Source organism: Salmo trutta, chromosome 6 (assembly GCF_901001165.1).
Source record: "Salmo trutta chromosome 6, fSalTru1.1, whole genome shotgun sequence".
In the NCBI taxonomy this organism is placed as follows: Eukaryota; Metazoa; Chordata; class Actinopteri; order Salmoniformes; family Salmonidae; genus Salmo; species Salmo trutta.
Window position 1 is genome coordinate 57,699,472 of NC_042962.1, and position 14,679 is coordinate 57,714,150.

At 46.0% G+C, this 14,679-nt stretch overlaps 2 protein-coding genes across 3 annotated transcripts in view; one reads left to right on the plus strand and one right to left on the minus strand.

Moving 5' to 3' along the window:
* The first annotated feature begins 9,058 nt into the window (after positions 1 to 9,058).
* LOC115196435 (uncharacterized) lies at positions 9,059 to 11,741 on the plus strand. The gene is made up of 2 exons (XM_029757270.1): positions 9,059 to 9,380; positions 9,608 to 11,741. Exons 1-2 carry the CDS (start codon positions 9,226 to 9,228, stop codon positions 10,977 to 10,979), a joined length of 1,527 nt encoding a protein of 508 aa, XP_029613130.1. The 5' UTR covers positions 9,059 to 9,225; the 3' UTR covers positions 10,980 to 11,741.
* Positions 11,742 to 12,000: 259 nt separating this feature from the next.
* Positions 12,001 to 14,679, minus strand: part of LOC115196433 (collagen alpha-2(V) chain-like) — a 46,632-nt gene continuing 43,953 nt past the window's right edge. For both annotated transcript variants that reach the window (XM_029757267.1, XM_029757268.1), the window contains one exon: positions 12,001 to 12,969. In XM_029757267.1, coding sequence (XP_029613127.1) covers positions 12,823 to 12,969 — 147 coding nt within the window. In that variant the 3' untranslated portion in view covers positions 12,001 to 12,822. The remainder of the gene's footprint in view (positions 12,970 to 14,679) is intronic.

A 14,679-nucleotide genomic window follows, 5' to 3' on the forward strand; every position in this document is an offset into this window, starting at 1 on the left:
CAGAAGAGGCCTCACAACATCACAACACAGAGAAAGAGCTTAAAAGTAAGTTAATATTTGTCATAGGGTCAATATCATAAAGGAGCGATATTCACAACCTGCTCTCAGAGCATTTTGTATTATTCTGTATGTATATCCGAGACACTCCATTTAGCATGTTATGTTTCATACGATATGTATTAAATTGTGGATGTCCATTCTCCATCTCGTATTATATGTTACGATTTTGCAAAACGTACTATATGTTCCACATTTGCATAACTTGATATGCTACAAATTCTAGATAGCTGGCTGATGTTAGCTAGGCTAGGGGCTAGGGTTAGGGGTTAAGGTTAGAGTTATGTTCATGAGTTAGGTTAAAGGGTTAAAGTTAGTTTTTGGGGAAGGGTTAGCTAAAATGGTTAAGGTTAGGGGAAGGGTTAGCTAACATGCTAAGAAGTAGCTAAAAAGTAATAAGTAGTTGAAAAGTTGCTAATTAGCTAAAACCCTAAAGTTGTACATGATGAGGTTCGAACTCACATCCTTTGGGATGCTAGACGGTCGTGTTATATGCCTACCCATCCACCTCAACCAACCACCCTACTTTTGTTATTGCCTTAAGTAACCATCTATCTTATGTAACTATACTAAACGTAGCATATCATACTAATACATATCATTCTAGTGTTCCGGATTTACATTTACTATGTTACGTCTAGTCTGTGAGACCAGTCTGGTATTCAGAGTGGGTAAACATTTTTATTGGATTAAATCATTTAATTGTGATTGTCAGAAAACATGAATTGATTGTGAGCAAAAGTTGTCTTGATCTTAATGTTTTGCCAAGAGAAATTGTAATTATATTCAATAGTTTTGAATTTGTATTCCCCAAATTGAATTGAGTGCATATTTGCACTTTATGATTGAAATATTTAATCGATAGGCCTATGGCATTCAGGTTAAAATGCATATTTAAATATTTATATTTTAATGTATTACATTTACGTGAATCTACTGAAATATGACAGTATTGATATTTTACATTTAAATAGTCATATGTTACAGCTTTATTATTATTATTATTGTGTCCGTTATTATTATTCATTCCATATCGAGGAAGTTGACATTTAAAGGCAATGTACCGTATGTGCTGGGTATGTCATCTCAATCAGAAATTACCTTTACATCTCTATCATGCAATCTGTAAAGCTTCAGCTTTTTTGTTGTTGTTTTTTAACCTTTATTTTATCAGGAAGTCATACTGAGAGCAATGTCTCTTTTACAGATGAGCCCGGGATTACATAAATTGCAGAAAATTCACACATCAAAATATAAATACAAAATGCAAGCAGAAAGAAAAACATGGTCTTAAAAAAAACAAACACATTAATCAGTAATAAGGTCCCCAATCAGCTTTTGAATTGCCCTAGAGCAGTGCTGCCCAACCCTCTTCCTGGAGATCTACTGTCCTGTGGGTTTTCAGGCCAACCCTAATTTAACACACCTGATTTTACTAATTAGCTGCTCAACAAGACCTTAACTAGCTGAATCAGATACGCTAAATTAGGGTTGGACTGAAAACCTACAGGACAGTAGATCTCCAGGAAGGGGGATTTGCAGCCCTGTAGTAGAGGCGCCAGAACATCACATTTAAGGACATTTTGGAGATTGTTCCACAAATAAGGTGCAAGAAAACAAAGCTGATTTACTTAACTCAGTAGAGACCAACGGAATTTTCAGAGTTAACCATCCCTGAGACCAGGTGTGGTAATTCCCATGTCTAAAGTTTAGTAACGATGTTACTTTTTGTAAAAGAGCTTTATAAATGAAAACATAGCAATGTGTCAACTTACTTGATGTCAAAGGGGGCCAACCAACTTTCTGGTAGAGAATGCAGTAATGAGTACGAAAATTGTTACCTGTAACAAATCACAGTATGCTATGATAAACTGCATCTAACGGCTTTAATGAAGTGGCAGTTGCATTCATATAGTTTATGTCGCCATAGTCTAGACCAGGCCTGGGCAACTCCAGTCCTCGGGGGGCCTGATTGGTGTCACACTTTTGCCCCAGTCCCAGCTAACACACCTGACTCCAATAATCACCTAATCATGATCTTCAGTTTAGAATGGAATTAGTTTAAATCAGCTGTGTTTGCTAGGGATGGAGGAAAGGTGTAGCACCAATCAGGCCACTGAGGACCGATAGGAACATCGACTGAATAATCTGCTTTCTACTATTTAGTGAGAGGCAGGACCTATTTCTATGGAAGAAGCACATTTTTATAAGTCTCTATTAAAACAGTATCGGTGTTAGAATATTAAACTCCACCTACCCGGTGGACCGGGAGATCTGTGGCTAAATGGAGTGCTACTACTGTGCTGGCCAATCGGATAGCTCAAATCACCTTGCCTACCTACAGCTTCCAAGACACAAGTTTGATACTAGCCTACGTGAGATGTCATAACTTTAAAACCAGAGAGAGACTGTCAAAGAAAACAACAAAGAGAAGCTGTTTTATGAGTGAGTTCATACATAGGTGTTATTCAACACTATTATAAAACATACAACGTGCTTCTCTCTACTTCCACTGGCGCTGCATGAAGAGTAGCCAAGTGTATCAATAGCCCTGCGTTTTTATTGTTATTAACATCTCGTCGTGTTTATGTTCATATCGAGGAGTATTTCACTTTCTCTGGTCATGGGAACAACATGAAGTTCTGCCTGAGGCGACTTGATTTTCAAGTGGAAGTGATCTGGTCAGGCTCAGCGGAGGAAAGGAAGGAGAGATCAGGGACTGTGAGAGGCGGACCTTCTGCTGCTCTCTCCCTCCCTCCGCTGAGACTAATGCTGTGTTCAAAACAACTGGGAACTTGGAAATCTCCGACTCACAACTCCAGTGCGCTCAAGACAACAGTGAACAAGACAACAGTCACAAGGTTAAGATGTGTATGAAAGATACTTATAATTCACAGGAGACAGTATCTGCTGGAAAAACAGTTATCTTTGCATAGAAACCAAGGTCTGGCCCTGGGGTCATCTCTCCCTGGTACCTTATAGAACAGAAACATTAACTCATGATCTAGAATGCGGTCTCTTTAGGTTTTATCACCCAAAAGACATCGTAAATCTCCTGTCGGTTGTTAAATCTCCCAAAGGCCCACTTTCAGGTCACACAGACAAAATATAGTTATTAGAACCCTCTATTTTGTTGCATAAAACAACCATTTGATGCAATTACAGTATTAAAACTATCTTGTAATTTTGCTCTCACACAGGGCAAAACATTATTATATTGATCCATTCTAATTCTAATATTAAAATGGTATGTACCCTAACAGTCCACTGAATCAAAGCGGTCTTAGCAGTCTACTCTGGCCTACTCGGAGTAGGCTACACAGTGAGAGCTTGCGTAATTGTACAATATCAACATCGGGCAGCAGGTACGTGAGTGTCGGAGAATGTGGTGATGATACCTTGGCAGGGGGAGAAATGTCACTGTGGGCAATTTCTTCCTTTATTGGCGAACAAGTTGCTTACAAAGAAAACAAGTCTGGCTGGCACCATGAAGAAAGTGAGATGGGAGCTCCCTCCCGTTGCGCAAAATAAGGCACCTTGGCAGCCGGAGACTTTTACACACTACAACCAAACAAAGTATGTCAACATGTGACAAGCAAGTGAAAGTTATGAAGATTTTGTCATCTGTTAGAACAAGGGATAATAGCTTAATGAAATACAACTGATGCCATTGGTGAATACACACAAGCACAATGTCACGTTCGCTATCTTCAAACTCCCTGTTGTAAATCAACCAAGGCGCAGCGGGCTTGTAATTCCACATCTTTTATTGAGGTGAAACCGAACAAAAACAATAAACAGGTAAACAGAAAAGAACGTGACGCCACTGAGGCGCACACAAAACACACACAGAAATAATAATTACCCACAAACACAGGTGGGGAAAAGGCTGCCTAAGTATGATTCCCAATCAGAGACAACGATAGACAGCTGCCTCTGATTAGGAACCATACTCGGCCAAAACAAAGAAATACACAACATAGAATGCCCACCCCACATCACACCCTGACCTAACCAAAATAGAGGAAAATAAAACGTCTCTCTAAGGTCAGGGCGTGACAGTACCCCCCCCCCCCCCCAAAGGTGCGGACTCCCGGCCGCAAACCTGAACCTATCGGGGAGGGTCCGGGTGGGCATCTATCCTTGGTGGCGGCTCCGGTTCGAGGCGAAGCCCCCACTCCGCCCGCTGATCCCTCCGCTTTTGTGAATCCGGACCGTGGATCGTCGCCGGAGGCTCTGTACTGGGAACCCCCGCTGGAGGTTCTGGCCTGCGGACCGCTGCTGGAGGCTCCGGACTGGGGACCGCCGCTGGAGGCTCCGGACTGGGGACCGTCGCTGGAGGCTCCGGACAGGGGGACGTCGCTGCAGACTCCGTGCCATGGATCATCACTGGAGGCTCCGGGCCATGGATCATCACTAGAGGCTTCATGCCATGGATTATCACTGGAGGCTCCGGGCCATGCATTATCACTGGAGGCTTCGTGCCATGGATCATCACTGCAGGCTCTGTGCCATGGATCACCACTGGAGGCTTCGTACCATGGATCATCACTGGAGGCTTCGTACCATGGTGTCACGAATATCTTCGTCTTCAGACGATATAACGAAATCATCGTCGGAAAAGGTAGACCAATACGCAGCAGAGTCGATAGAGTTCATCTTGAACATTTAATGAAATTCAACACGAATACAAAAACAACAAACAAGAAAACGAACGATACACTGACAGTCTGCAAAGCAAAGCTCAACACAGCACAATCACCCACAAATCCCAAACACAAACACACCCTACTATATGAGACTCTCAATCAAAGGCAGATAGACAACACCTGCCTTCAACTGAGAGTCCCAACCCCAATTAACCAAACATAGACATACATTCACTGGACTCCCCATAGAAATACCTAAACATAAACCAACATCCGGAATTACTAAAACAAACACCCTTTTAACAAAACACACCACCCTGAACCACATAAAACAAATACCTTCTGTCACGCCCTGACCAAACTACAAAACAATTAACCTTATATACTGGCCAGGACGTGACAGTAACCCCCCCCTTAAAGGTGCTACCCCGGAAGCACCTTAACAAAAAAAAAAAAAAATACCCCCAAACAATACCCAAAAGAAAATTTCCCCCTTACTAAAGGGAGGGAAGGGAGGGTGGCTGCCGTCAACGACGGCACTGTGCTACACCCCCCTCCCCAACCCACCTATTTTTTGGAGGTGGCTCCGGCTCAGGCCGTTCCAGGCTGTCTGGGCAGTCTGGCAGCTCGGGAAAGTCTGGGCAGTCTGGCAACTCGGGACAGTCTGGCAACTCGGGACAGTCTGGGCAGTCTGGCCACTCGGGACGTTCAGGGCAGTCTGGCCACTCCGGCAGGTCAGGGCAGTCTGGCCACTCCGGCAGGTCAGGGCAGTCTGGCCACTCCGGCAGGTCAGGGCAGTCTGGCCACTCCGGCAGGTCAGGGCAGTCTGGCCACTCCGGCAGGTCAGGGCAGTCTGGCCACTCCGGCAGTTCAGGGCAGTCTGGCCACTCCGGCAGTTCAGGGCAGTCTGGCCACTCCGGCAGTTCAGGGCAGTCTGGCCACTCCGGCAGTTCAGGGCAGTCTGGCCACTCCGGCAGTTCAGGGCAGTCTGGCCACTCCGGCAGTTCAGGGCAGTCTGGCCACTCCGGCAGTTCAGCGCAGTCTGGCCACTCCGGCAGTTCAGCGCAGTCTGGCCACTCCGGCAGTTCAGCGCAGTCTGACCACTCCGGCAACTGTTGACTGGCGGGCAGCTCCGACGACTGTTGACTGACGGGCAGCTCCGACGACTGTTGACTGACGGGCAGCTCCGACGACTGTTGACTGGCGAGGCTGGGTTTACGCACTTGCCGTTTAGTGCGGGGAGCGGGAACAGGACGAGTCGGACTGGGTGGACGCACTTCCGGGTCCGCACGAGAGACAGGAGCTGGAAACCCAGGGCTATGGAGGCGCACAGCCGGTCTAGATCTTACCTCCTGCACAACCCGCCTTGGCTGGATGGAACTAGTAGCCCTGTACGAGCGGAGTGCTCGTACAGGGCAGACTGGGCTGTGCAGGGGCCTGATGGTAGCCGTGCGTAGAGCGGGAGTTGGGTAGCCTGGTCCTCGGAGGCGTACCGGCGACCAGATGCGCTGCGCAGGCATCCTCCTACCAGGCTGGATGCCCGCTCTAGCACGGCATCTGCGAGGGGCTGGAATAACTCGCACCGGACTGTGCGTGCGTATGGGTGAGATAGTGCGCTTCTCAGCAAAACATGGCGCTCCCCACCTCATACGCTCCTCCATATAACCACGGGTAGCTGGCTTCCGGCTCTTCCTTCGCCTAGCCAAACTACCCGTGTGCCCCCCAAAAAAAAATTCTTGGGGGTGCCTCTCGTGCTTCTCCCTCAGCGCGTCTCTGGCCTCGTACCACCGCCTCTCTGCCTTGGCTGCTTCTATTTCCCACTGCGGGCGGCGATACTCCCCAGCCTGATGCCAAGGTCCGGCCCCGTCCAGAACTTCCTCCCAAGTCCACTTCTCCCGCCAGTCCAACTCGTAATTCCTCCGCTCCTTCCTCTGCTGCTTGGTCCTTTGGAGGTGGGTGATTCTGTCACGAATATCTTCGTCTTCAGACGATATAACGAAATCATCGTCGGAAAAGGTAGACCAATACGCAGCAGAGTCGATAGAGTTCATCTTGAACATTTAATGAAATTCAACACGAATACAAAAACAACAAACAAGAAAACGAACGATACACTGACAGTCTGCAAAGCAAAGCTCAACACAGCACAATCACCCACAAATCCCAAACACACCCTACTATATGAGACTCTCAATCAAAGGCAGATAGACAACACCTGCCTTCAACTGAGAGTCCCAACCCCAATTAACCAAACATAGACATACATTCACTAGACTCCCCATAGAAATACCTAAACATAAACCAACATCCGGAATTACTAAAACAAACACCCTTTTAACAAAACACACCACCCTGAACCACATAAAACAAATACCCTCTGTCACGCCCTGACCAAACTACAAAACAATTAACCTTATATACTGGCCAGGACGTGACACATGGATCATCACTGGAGGCTTCGTGCCATTGATCATCACTGGAGGCTTCGTACGTGGAGCCGGAATGGGTCTCACTGGACTGAGGAAACGTACTGACATCCTGGTACGTGGAGCTGCCACAGGGCTTTCCAGGCTGGAGAGACGCACTGGAGGCCGGGTGCGTGGAGTAGGCACAGGGCGTACCAGGCTGGAGAGATGCACTGGAGACTGGGTGCGTGGAGCTGCCACAGGGCTTTCCAGGCTGGAGAGACGCACTGGAGACCGGGTGCGTGGAGTAGGCACAGGGCGTACCAGGCTGGAGAGATGCACTGGAGACTGGGTACGCGGAGCAGGCATAGGGCGTACCAGGCTGGAGAGACGCACTGGAGGCCGGGTGCGTGGAGTAGGCACAGGGCGTACCAGGCTGGAGAGACGCACTGGAGACTGGGTGCGTGGAGCAGGCATAGGGCGTACCAGGCTGGAGAGACGCACTGGAGGCCGGGTGCGTGGGGCAGGTACAGGATATACTGGGCCGTGGAGGCGCACCGGAGGTCTCGAGCGTAGAGCTGGCACAACCCGTCCTGGCTGGATGCTTACTTTCGCCCGGCAAATGCGGGGCGCTGGCACAGGACGCACTGGGCTGTGAATGCGCACTGGCGACACAGTGCGCGGAGCCGGTGCAAGAATATCCTGGACCGAGGAGGCGTACTGGAGACCAGGAGCGCTGAGCTGGCATCACCCTTCCTGGCTGAATGCTCACTCTAGCCCGGCAAATGCGGGGAGCCGGCAACGAGCGCACCGGGCTGTGAATGTGCACTGGAGATATATCACCGCATAACACGGTGCCTGACCAGTCACACGCTCCCCACGGTAAGCACGGGGAGTTGGCTCAGGTCTCAACCCTGATTCAGCCAATCTCCCCGTGTGCCCCCCCCCAAAAAAAAAAATTGGGGGGCTGCCTCTCGGGCTTCCGTTGTTGCCGTGACTCCCGATCTCGTTGCTGTTCCTCCCTCGCTGCTTCCACCTGTTCCCATGGGAGGCAATCCCTTTCAGCCTGGATCTCCTCCCACGTCCAGGATCCTTTACCGTCCAGGATGTCCTCCCATGTCCACCTCGTCTTCCCCGTAGGTGCACGCTGCTTGGTCTTCTTGTGGTGGGTAATTCTGTCATGTTCGCTATCTTCAAACTCCCTGTTGTAAATCAACCAAGGCGCAGCGGGCTTGTAATTCTACATCTTTTATTGAGGTGAAACCGAACAAAAACAATAAACAGGTAAACAGAATCAAATGTAACGCAACTGAGGCGCACACAAAACACACACAGAAATAATAATTACCCACAAACACAGGTGGGGAAAAGGCTGCCTACGGATGATTCCCAATCAGAGACAACGATAGACATCTGCCTCTGATCAGGAACCATATTCAGCCAAAACAAAGAAATACACAACATAGAATGCCCACCCCACATCACACCCTGACCTAACCAAAATAGAGGAAAATAAAACGTCTCTCTAAGGTCAGGGCGTGACACACAAGCTGACAATAATTGACTATTTCTGACTGCTGTCATGTGATACTTATTCTCATTATAATGCCATTATTGAGCTTCACTATTTATCAAGGCCACTTGGCCCTTATAATGATGCTTAGGCTACTGATGTTGTCATCATTTGACCGTGCGTCTTGCCTGGTCTGGGTGGTTGAGGTATTTTATTTCGTTTTTATTAAAAAAACACTGTTACCATGTTCCAATACATATGCTTTCTGTTTCATAGTTTTAACAAAGTCACTCCACAAATGAAATTGATGTAACACTTGAATGTTTGTGTTTATTGTGTTTTTTAGTTTGTACATACAGCCTACAGTGACAAACTAAAAAATGGTATTCTAATGTTGTTACCCAAGGCCTTCATAAACACAACCAAATGATTATTTTTGCTTTGGCATACTGTATATAAAATGTATTAATTACACTGTTAGAATGTTGCTGTCAGAATGACTGCTCATTAGTTTAAAGGGGGGACCTTGAGGCCCAGCAGTTATAGTGTTAATGTAACCTGTGTTGATTGGCCGTCAGAACCCTCCTTCATTTTCCTGGAGATGTTGAGAAGAAGAGCAGCACGGTCATCTGGACCAGAGCCTGAATCTCTTGACTGCCCCCCTGAAACTCCTGACAACAGAGAGATGAGAGACTCCCCCACAGCCCCACTGACTGACAGAACAGACCAGGAGGTGGAGGATCACACAGCCAACATGTAAGTATGGAGATATCAGGATATATGTTTGAGGTGGACCAGATGGATTAAGCTGATTGAAAGCCAGTTTGCCTTGATTTTCCCTGTCTGATTGTTCAGTGCATCACTGATAATATCCCTGTCAATGTTTTGATTATGACAGGGATAGTGAGGATGTTGTGATGATGATGATGATAATGTTGTTGTTATCATCGTTGATTGTTGATTGTGACATGATCCTCCTATAGGTCTCCAACAGGTCAAATGGCTGATGTGCACCAATCCAGGAGTCAGAAATGGAAAGTGGTTCTGATCATCCTGTGTCTGTCTGTCACAGTATCTGTCACACTGTCTTCCCCATTGGTGACTTTCAGGACCAACTCTACTCAAGCTCACTCCCTTCCTCCCCCTGTTCTCTCTACCTGCCCTCTTCACACAGCCAATGAGACTATAACACCAGTTAAGGGTTCAACTCATCTAATGGTGTCTGCATACCAGGACCACAGGGAAGGGGGAGCCACGCGCATCATTGCCATGGTCAACAGAGACCGACCCATGTCTCTGTACTGTGTGTTGTGCTGCGTAGGACACGCCCCCCAGGTCGCTCCAGCTGCTGTCGTAACGCACAGTGTCCACTATGGTTACCCGTATGTGGCCGCAGACATGCTTTGCCTCGAAGAACCAGGATGCCACGCCACGCACGTCACTCTAGGCACATCCCTCGACATCCAGGACACCCTCAACCGGACATTTCTGAGCATCCAGAACCGGGAGAGACGGGAGGAGGACTTCCCCTTTTACCTCACCGTGTGCATGTCCAGCATGTTTGGAGACTACAACAATGTCCAACAGTTTGTCCAGACCATGGAGTTTTACAAGCTCCTGGGGGTGCGGAGGGTTGTCCTCTACCTCACCAGCTGTGGACCTGATCTGGAAAAGGTCCTCCAGTACTACGCAGAGGAGGGCACTCTGGAGGTGATTGGCTGGCCCATCAACCACTTCCTCAAGCCCTCTACTGGGTGGGAAGCCCAGGAGCTGGAAGGGGATATCCACCTCAATGGCCAGCTGATCATCATGAACGAGTGCATCTACAGGAACATGTACAGCTCACGGTACGTCCTCCTGGCTGATGTTGATCAGCTCCTGGTCCCGGCCTCACACAGCTCTCTTCTGCCCCTCATGGAGGACCTGCAGGGGCAGCACCCCGACGCAGGCGTGTTCCTGATGGAGACGCACCTCTTCCCTGCCACAGCCGGTACTGTAATGCAAGACCATTCCGCACGGAGGAGGGCGCCGGGGGTGGATCTGCTGGACTACGTCTACAGAGAGCTTGTTCTTGAAGAGGACTTCCGCTCCTACAAGATGGTGGTCAACCCCCGTCTGGTGCTGCAGACGGCCATGTTTGAGGTGACACAGAGCTATGGGGACTCTGTCAGGGTTCCGTCCGACGTGTGTAAGATCATGCAGGTGAAAGAGGCTCAGAGAGAAAGCTGGACCAATGAGCAGCTGGTCCTCGACAGAAGACTCTGGGAATTTGGAGATTATCTTGTGTCCTCTGTCGATGAAGTTTTACAGAAATTAGGAATTCAGACATCTCCTTGGGAGCGTGTAGTACTGTAGTTGGTTAAAACTTTTCCAACGTTTTGCATTTGATAGAGATGAGAGAAACAGTGAACTGTTACTTGCCTCTGATCTTCAGTCTATGTTGTTCCACTCAACCCTGAATGTTTCTTCTTGTTTGGATGTGTGGTCATTTTTCGTGGGGGAATTGGACTTAATTAATTATGCCTGTAATTGTTAATGCTTGTTCTAAACTTTCTTACACTTTTTAATGCTGTCTTTAATGTAAAAGCTCTTGTAAGATTTATTACGCATGATAAATAAACACAACTTTTTTTTAAATCAAGATGCCATGTTTATCTACCGTTGTGCTCTAACAGATCGGCACCCTTGCACTTTACAATGGAGTGCAATAGAGCAGAATATTGTGGTTTCTATTTTCAAAACTGGTTGAATGTCTATTTTGACCCTGTAGGCACCTGCAACTTATCACCTTTAGTCCAGGCCATTTGTGTGAAAAATCGAAATTTCAGTTTATAATTTATTTTCTTGGTCCTGTGCAGTTATAAGTCAAACAAAAACACATGTGAACACCAGATGTTTTTTCACTTTCAACTTATTTTTTTGAAGAAATAGTGAATCTTGCTAGTGTGTCAATACATTAGAGCACAACTGTATAGATGATAATCAAGGAAGAGCATCTATATCCCTCCAAACAATATTGGCTGTGTGAAAGTTGACCGACTAGGATTTCTATGTAAACTGTCATTATATCCTTAATTACACATTAGACAGTATTTTAATAAAAAAATCGAACATAAATAGTCTGTGTGCTCCTGTTAATTTTTCCTTCTGGGATTATGTCTCTCTTTTCTAATTGGTGAAATCTCCCCAATTTGTAATTCCAGAGGTGCAACTTTCACTGGGGACAGGGAGCACACCGTCTGAAATTGTTAAAGAAATATAAATATTTTGTCCCCCCCACTTCTAAAATCAAAGTTGCACCCCTGCGTAATTCAAACACTGTTATTAAATGGGAAGGTATTTCTTCTATTTATCCTGACCTGAACCTTAAACCAGATTGACTGAAAAGGGCATGAGATTCATTTTATTGGGTGTAACACCATCAGTCGAAAGAAGAAAATATCATAATATCAATAATAAACAGGAATAATAAACATGTGAAGAGCAATTGACATTCTTATGTTGAATTTACATTAGAAAAAGGAATACAATTGTTGTTGTTTTGTCTCTACATCAAGTGACAGTATATCTATTTAGTGGCATTCACTGAGAAACTGGTAAAGAAATGTATGATGGAATGTCATACGACACTGACACTTAAGTTCCATAAATTGTCATGTTTTCAACAAGCTTAAACCTTCAGGCCCTGAAACTCCATTATGACACAATCTTCTTAATACAATTCACCTGCATTCCTCAATAGTAATTACTACCAGTACCATTGCACTAACAACTTTAGTTGTTTCTTGGAAAGAAGCAATAAATATTTTAGTAGCAGGCAGGACATATACTGTACTGTAGTTTCTCCGCCCTGCCTTTATGTACAAAGCTGATTGCTTCAGCAGGTAGTCCAAGAGTCTTGGGAATGTTTAACCCTTTGGAGGAGAATGGACGACAACATTCCAACCGATTCTAATTGATGACATCACAAGGGGTTGTTGTTCATTATTAGTTATTGAACTGAAACCTAATTCTTCAAGGGGCAATCTTTTAAATGAGTGATATATAGCCATTGATTCTTGAAGAATGTAACTAAAAAGTGAGTGCTTTTTTGTTGTTTGAAATCCAGATTGCCTCTTTAAACAGAATTGAGGATGGCGTTCTAAAAAATTCACTCCTCGTAGGGTTAAATAAATCCATCCATCCATGTGTGTTGGGTTTAGGAGAAACACACAGGTCCGATGTCCAGGCCAAACTCCTGGTCCTCCTTGCCTATGTCCATGGGGGCCAAGTCTACGATAGGTAGTCTGGCTGGCGTCTGAGTTCTGTACTCAATCACAGTCTTGCCCCAGTCTCCATTCGATTTCTGCAGACACAGGAGAAGAAGACATACCGTAGCTATACTTCTGAATTCAACTCCTTGTCCAATACAACGTAAACAAGTAAACAATAGGACAGAACCACATAATCAGATGATTATGAAGGCATACCTGTATGAAAGCTTGTATACGTATTTTAAATGTATGTAGTTCTGTCCTTGTGATGTACTTGTCTCTTAATGTTCTGTATTATATCATGTTTTATGTGTTGTGTGAACCCCAGGAAGAGTAGCTGCTGCTTTAGCACTAGCAAATAATACAATACTAAAAGACAGGGTGGGTAGGCTTTTGTTCCCACTTCCCAAACCAACTTTGGCACACTTGATTCAAACATTCAACAACGCATGTAGGTAGATGGTTGATTGGTTGGTTGGTTGGTTGGTTGGGCGGGCGGGTAGGTAGGTAGGTAGGTAGGTAGGCAGGCAGGTAGGTATAGATAGGTAGTAGGGCTGTGGCGGTCATGACATTTTTTTCAATCACCGTGAGGTGAGTCTTAAAAGCACATACTGTTTTTATATTTTTTTTAATGTGATTTTCGATTGCATTTGCATTGATGTCAGAGTGGTTGGAGGGACAATAGAGCCCTGAGTACCAGACCATTAGGACCTGATGGAGGGACAATAGAGCCCTGAGTACCAGGCCATTAAGACCTGATTGAAGGACAATAGAACCCTGAGTACCAGGCAATTAGGACCTTGTGGATGGACAATAGAGCCATGAGTACCAGGCAATTAGGACCTGATGGGGGACAATAGAGCCCTGAGTACCAGGCCATTAGAACCTGAAGGAGGGACAATAGAGCCCTGAGTACCAGACCATTAGGACCTGATGGAGGGACAGTAGAGCCCTGAGTACTAGACCATTAGGAATTTATGGAGGGACAATAGAGCCCTGAGTACCAGGCCATTAGCGACCTGATGATAGTTAGCAAGTTGGGTACTCCTAATGCATGTCCAGAGTGCATAACATATTACCATGACTCAACTGTCAAGCTGAATTTGACTGCTGTCATGACTGCCGGTGTGGCAGTAATAGAGCCACCGCAAAAGCCATAGTAGGTAGGTAGGTAGGTAGGTAGGTACATTATATATAGAAGTATGTGGACACCCCTTCAAATTTGTGGATTCGGCTATTTCACCCAAACCCATTGCTGACAGGTGTATAAAATCGAGGACACAGCCATGCAATCTCCATAGACAAACATTGGCAGCAGAATGGACTTAGATAATAGTAAAAAAAGAAAGAAAAACCCTTGAATGAGTAGGTGTTCTAAAACTTTTGACCGGTAGTGTAGGTATAGGTAGGTAGTTAGGTAGGTAGGTATACTGTAGGTAGAAGTAGGTATAGCTGGTAGGTAAGCATGTAGCTAGGTATACTGTAGGTAGAAGTAGGTATAGGTAGGTAGGTAGGCAGTCAGGTATAGGTAGGTAGGTAGGTATGTATACTGTACTGTAGGTAGAAGTAGGTATAGGTAGGTAGGTATGCAGGCAGGTGTAGGTAGGTAGGTAGGGAGGTAGGTAGGTAGGTAGGTAGGTAGGTAGGTATGCAGGCAGGTAGGTAGGTATGTAGGTAGGCAGGTAGGTAGGATAGGTATACTGTACTGTAGGTAGAAGTAGGTATAGGTAGGTTGGTATGCAGGCAGGTATAGGTAGGTAGGTAGGTAGGTAGATAGGTAGGATAGGTATACTGTACTGTAG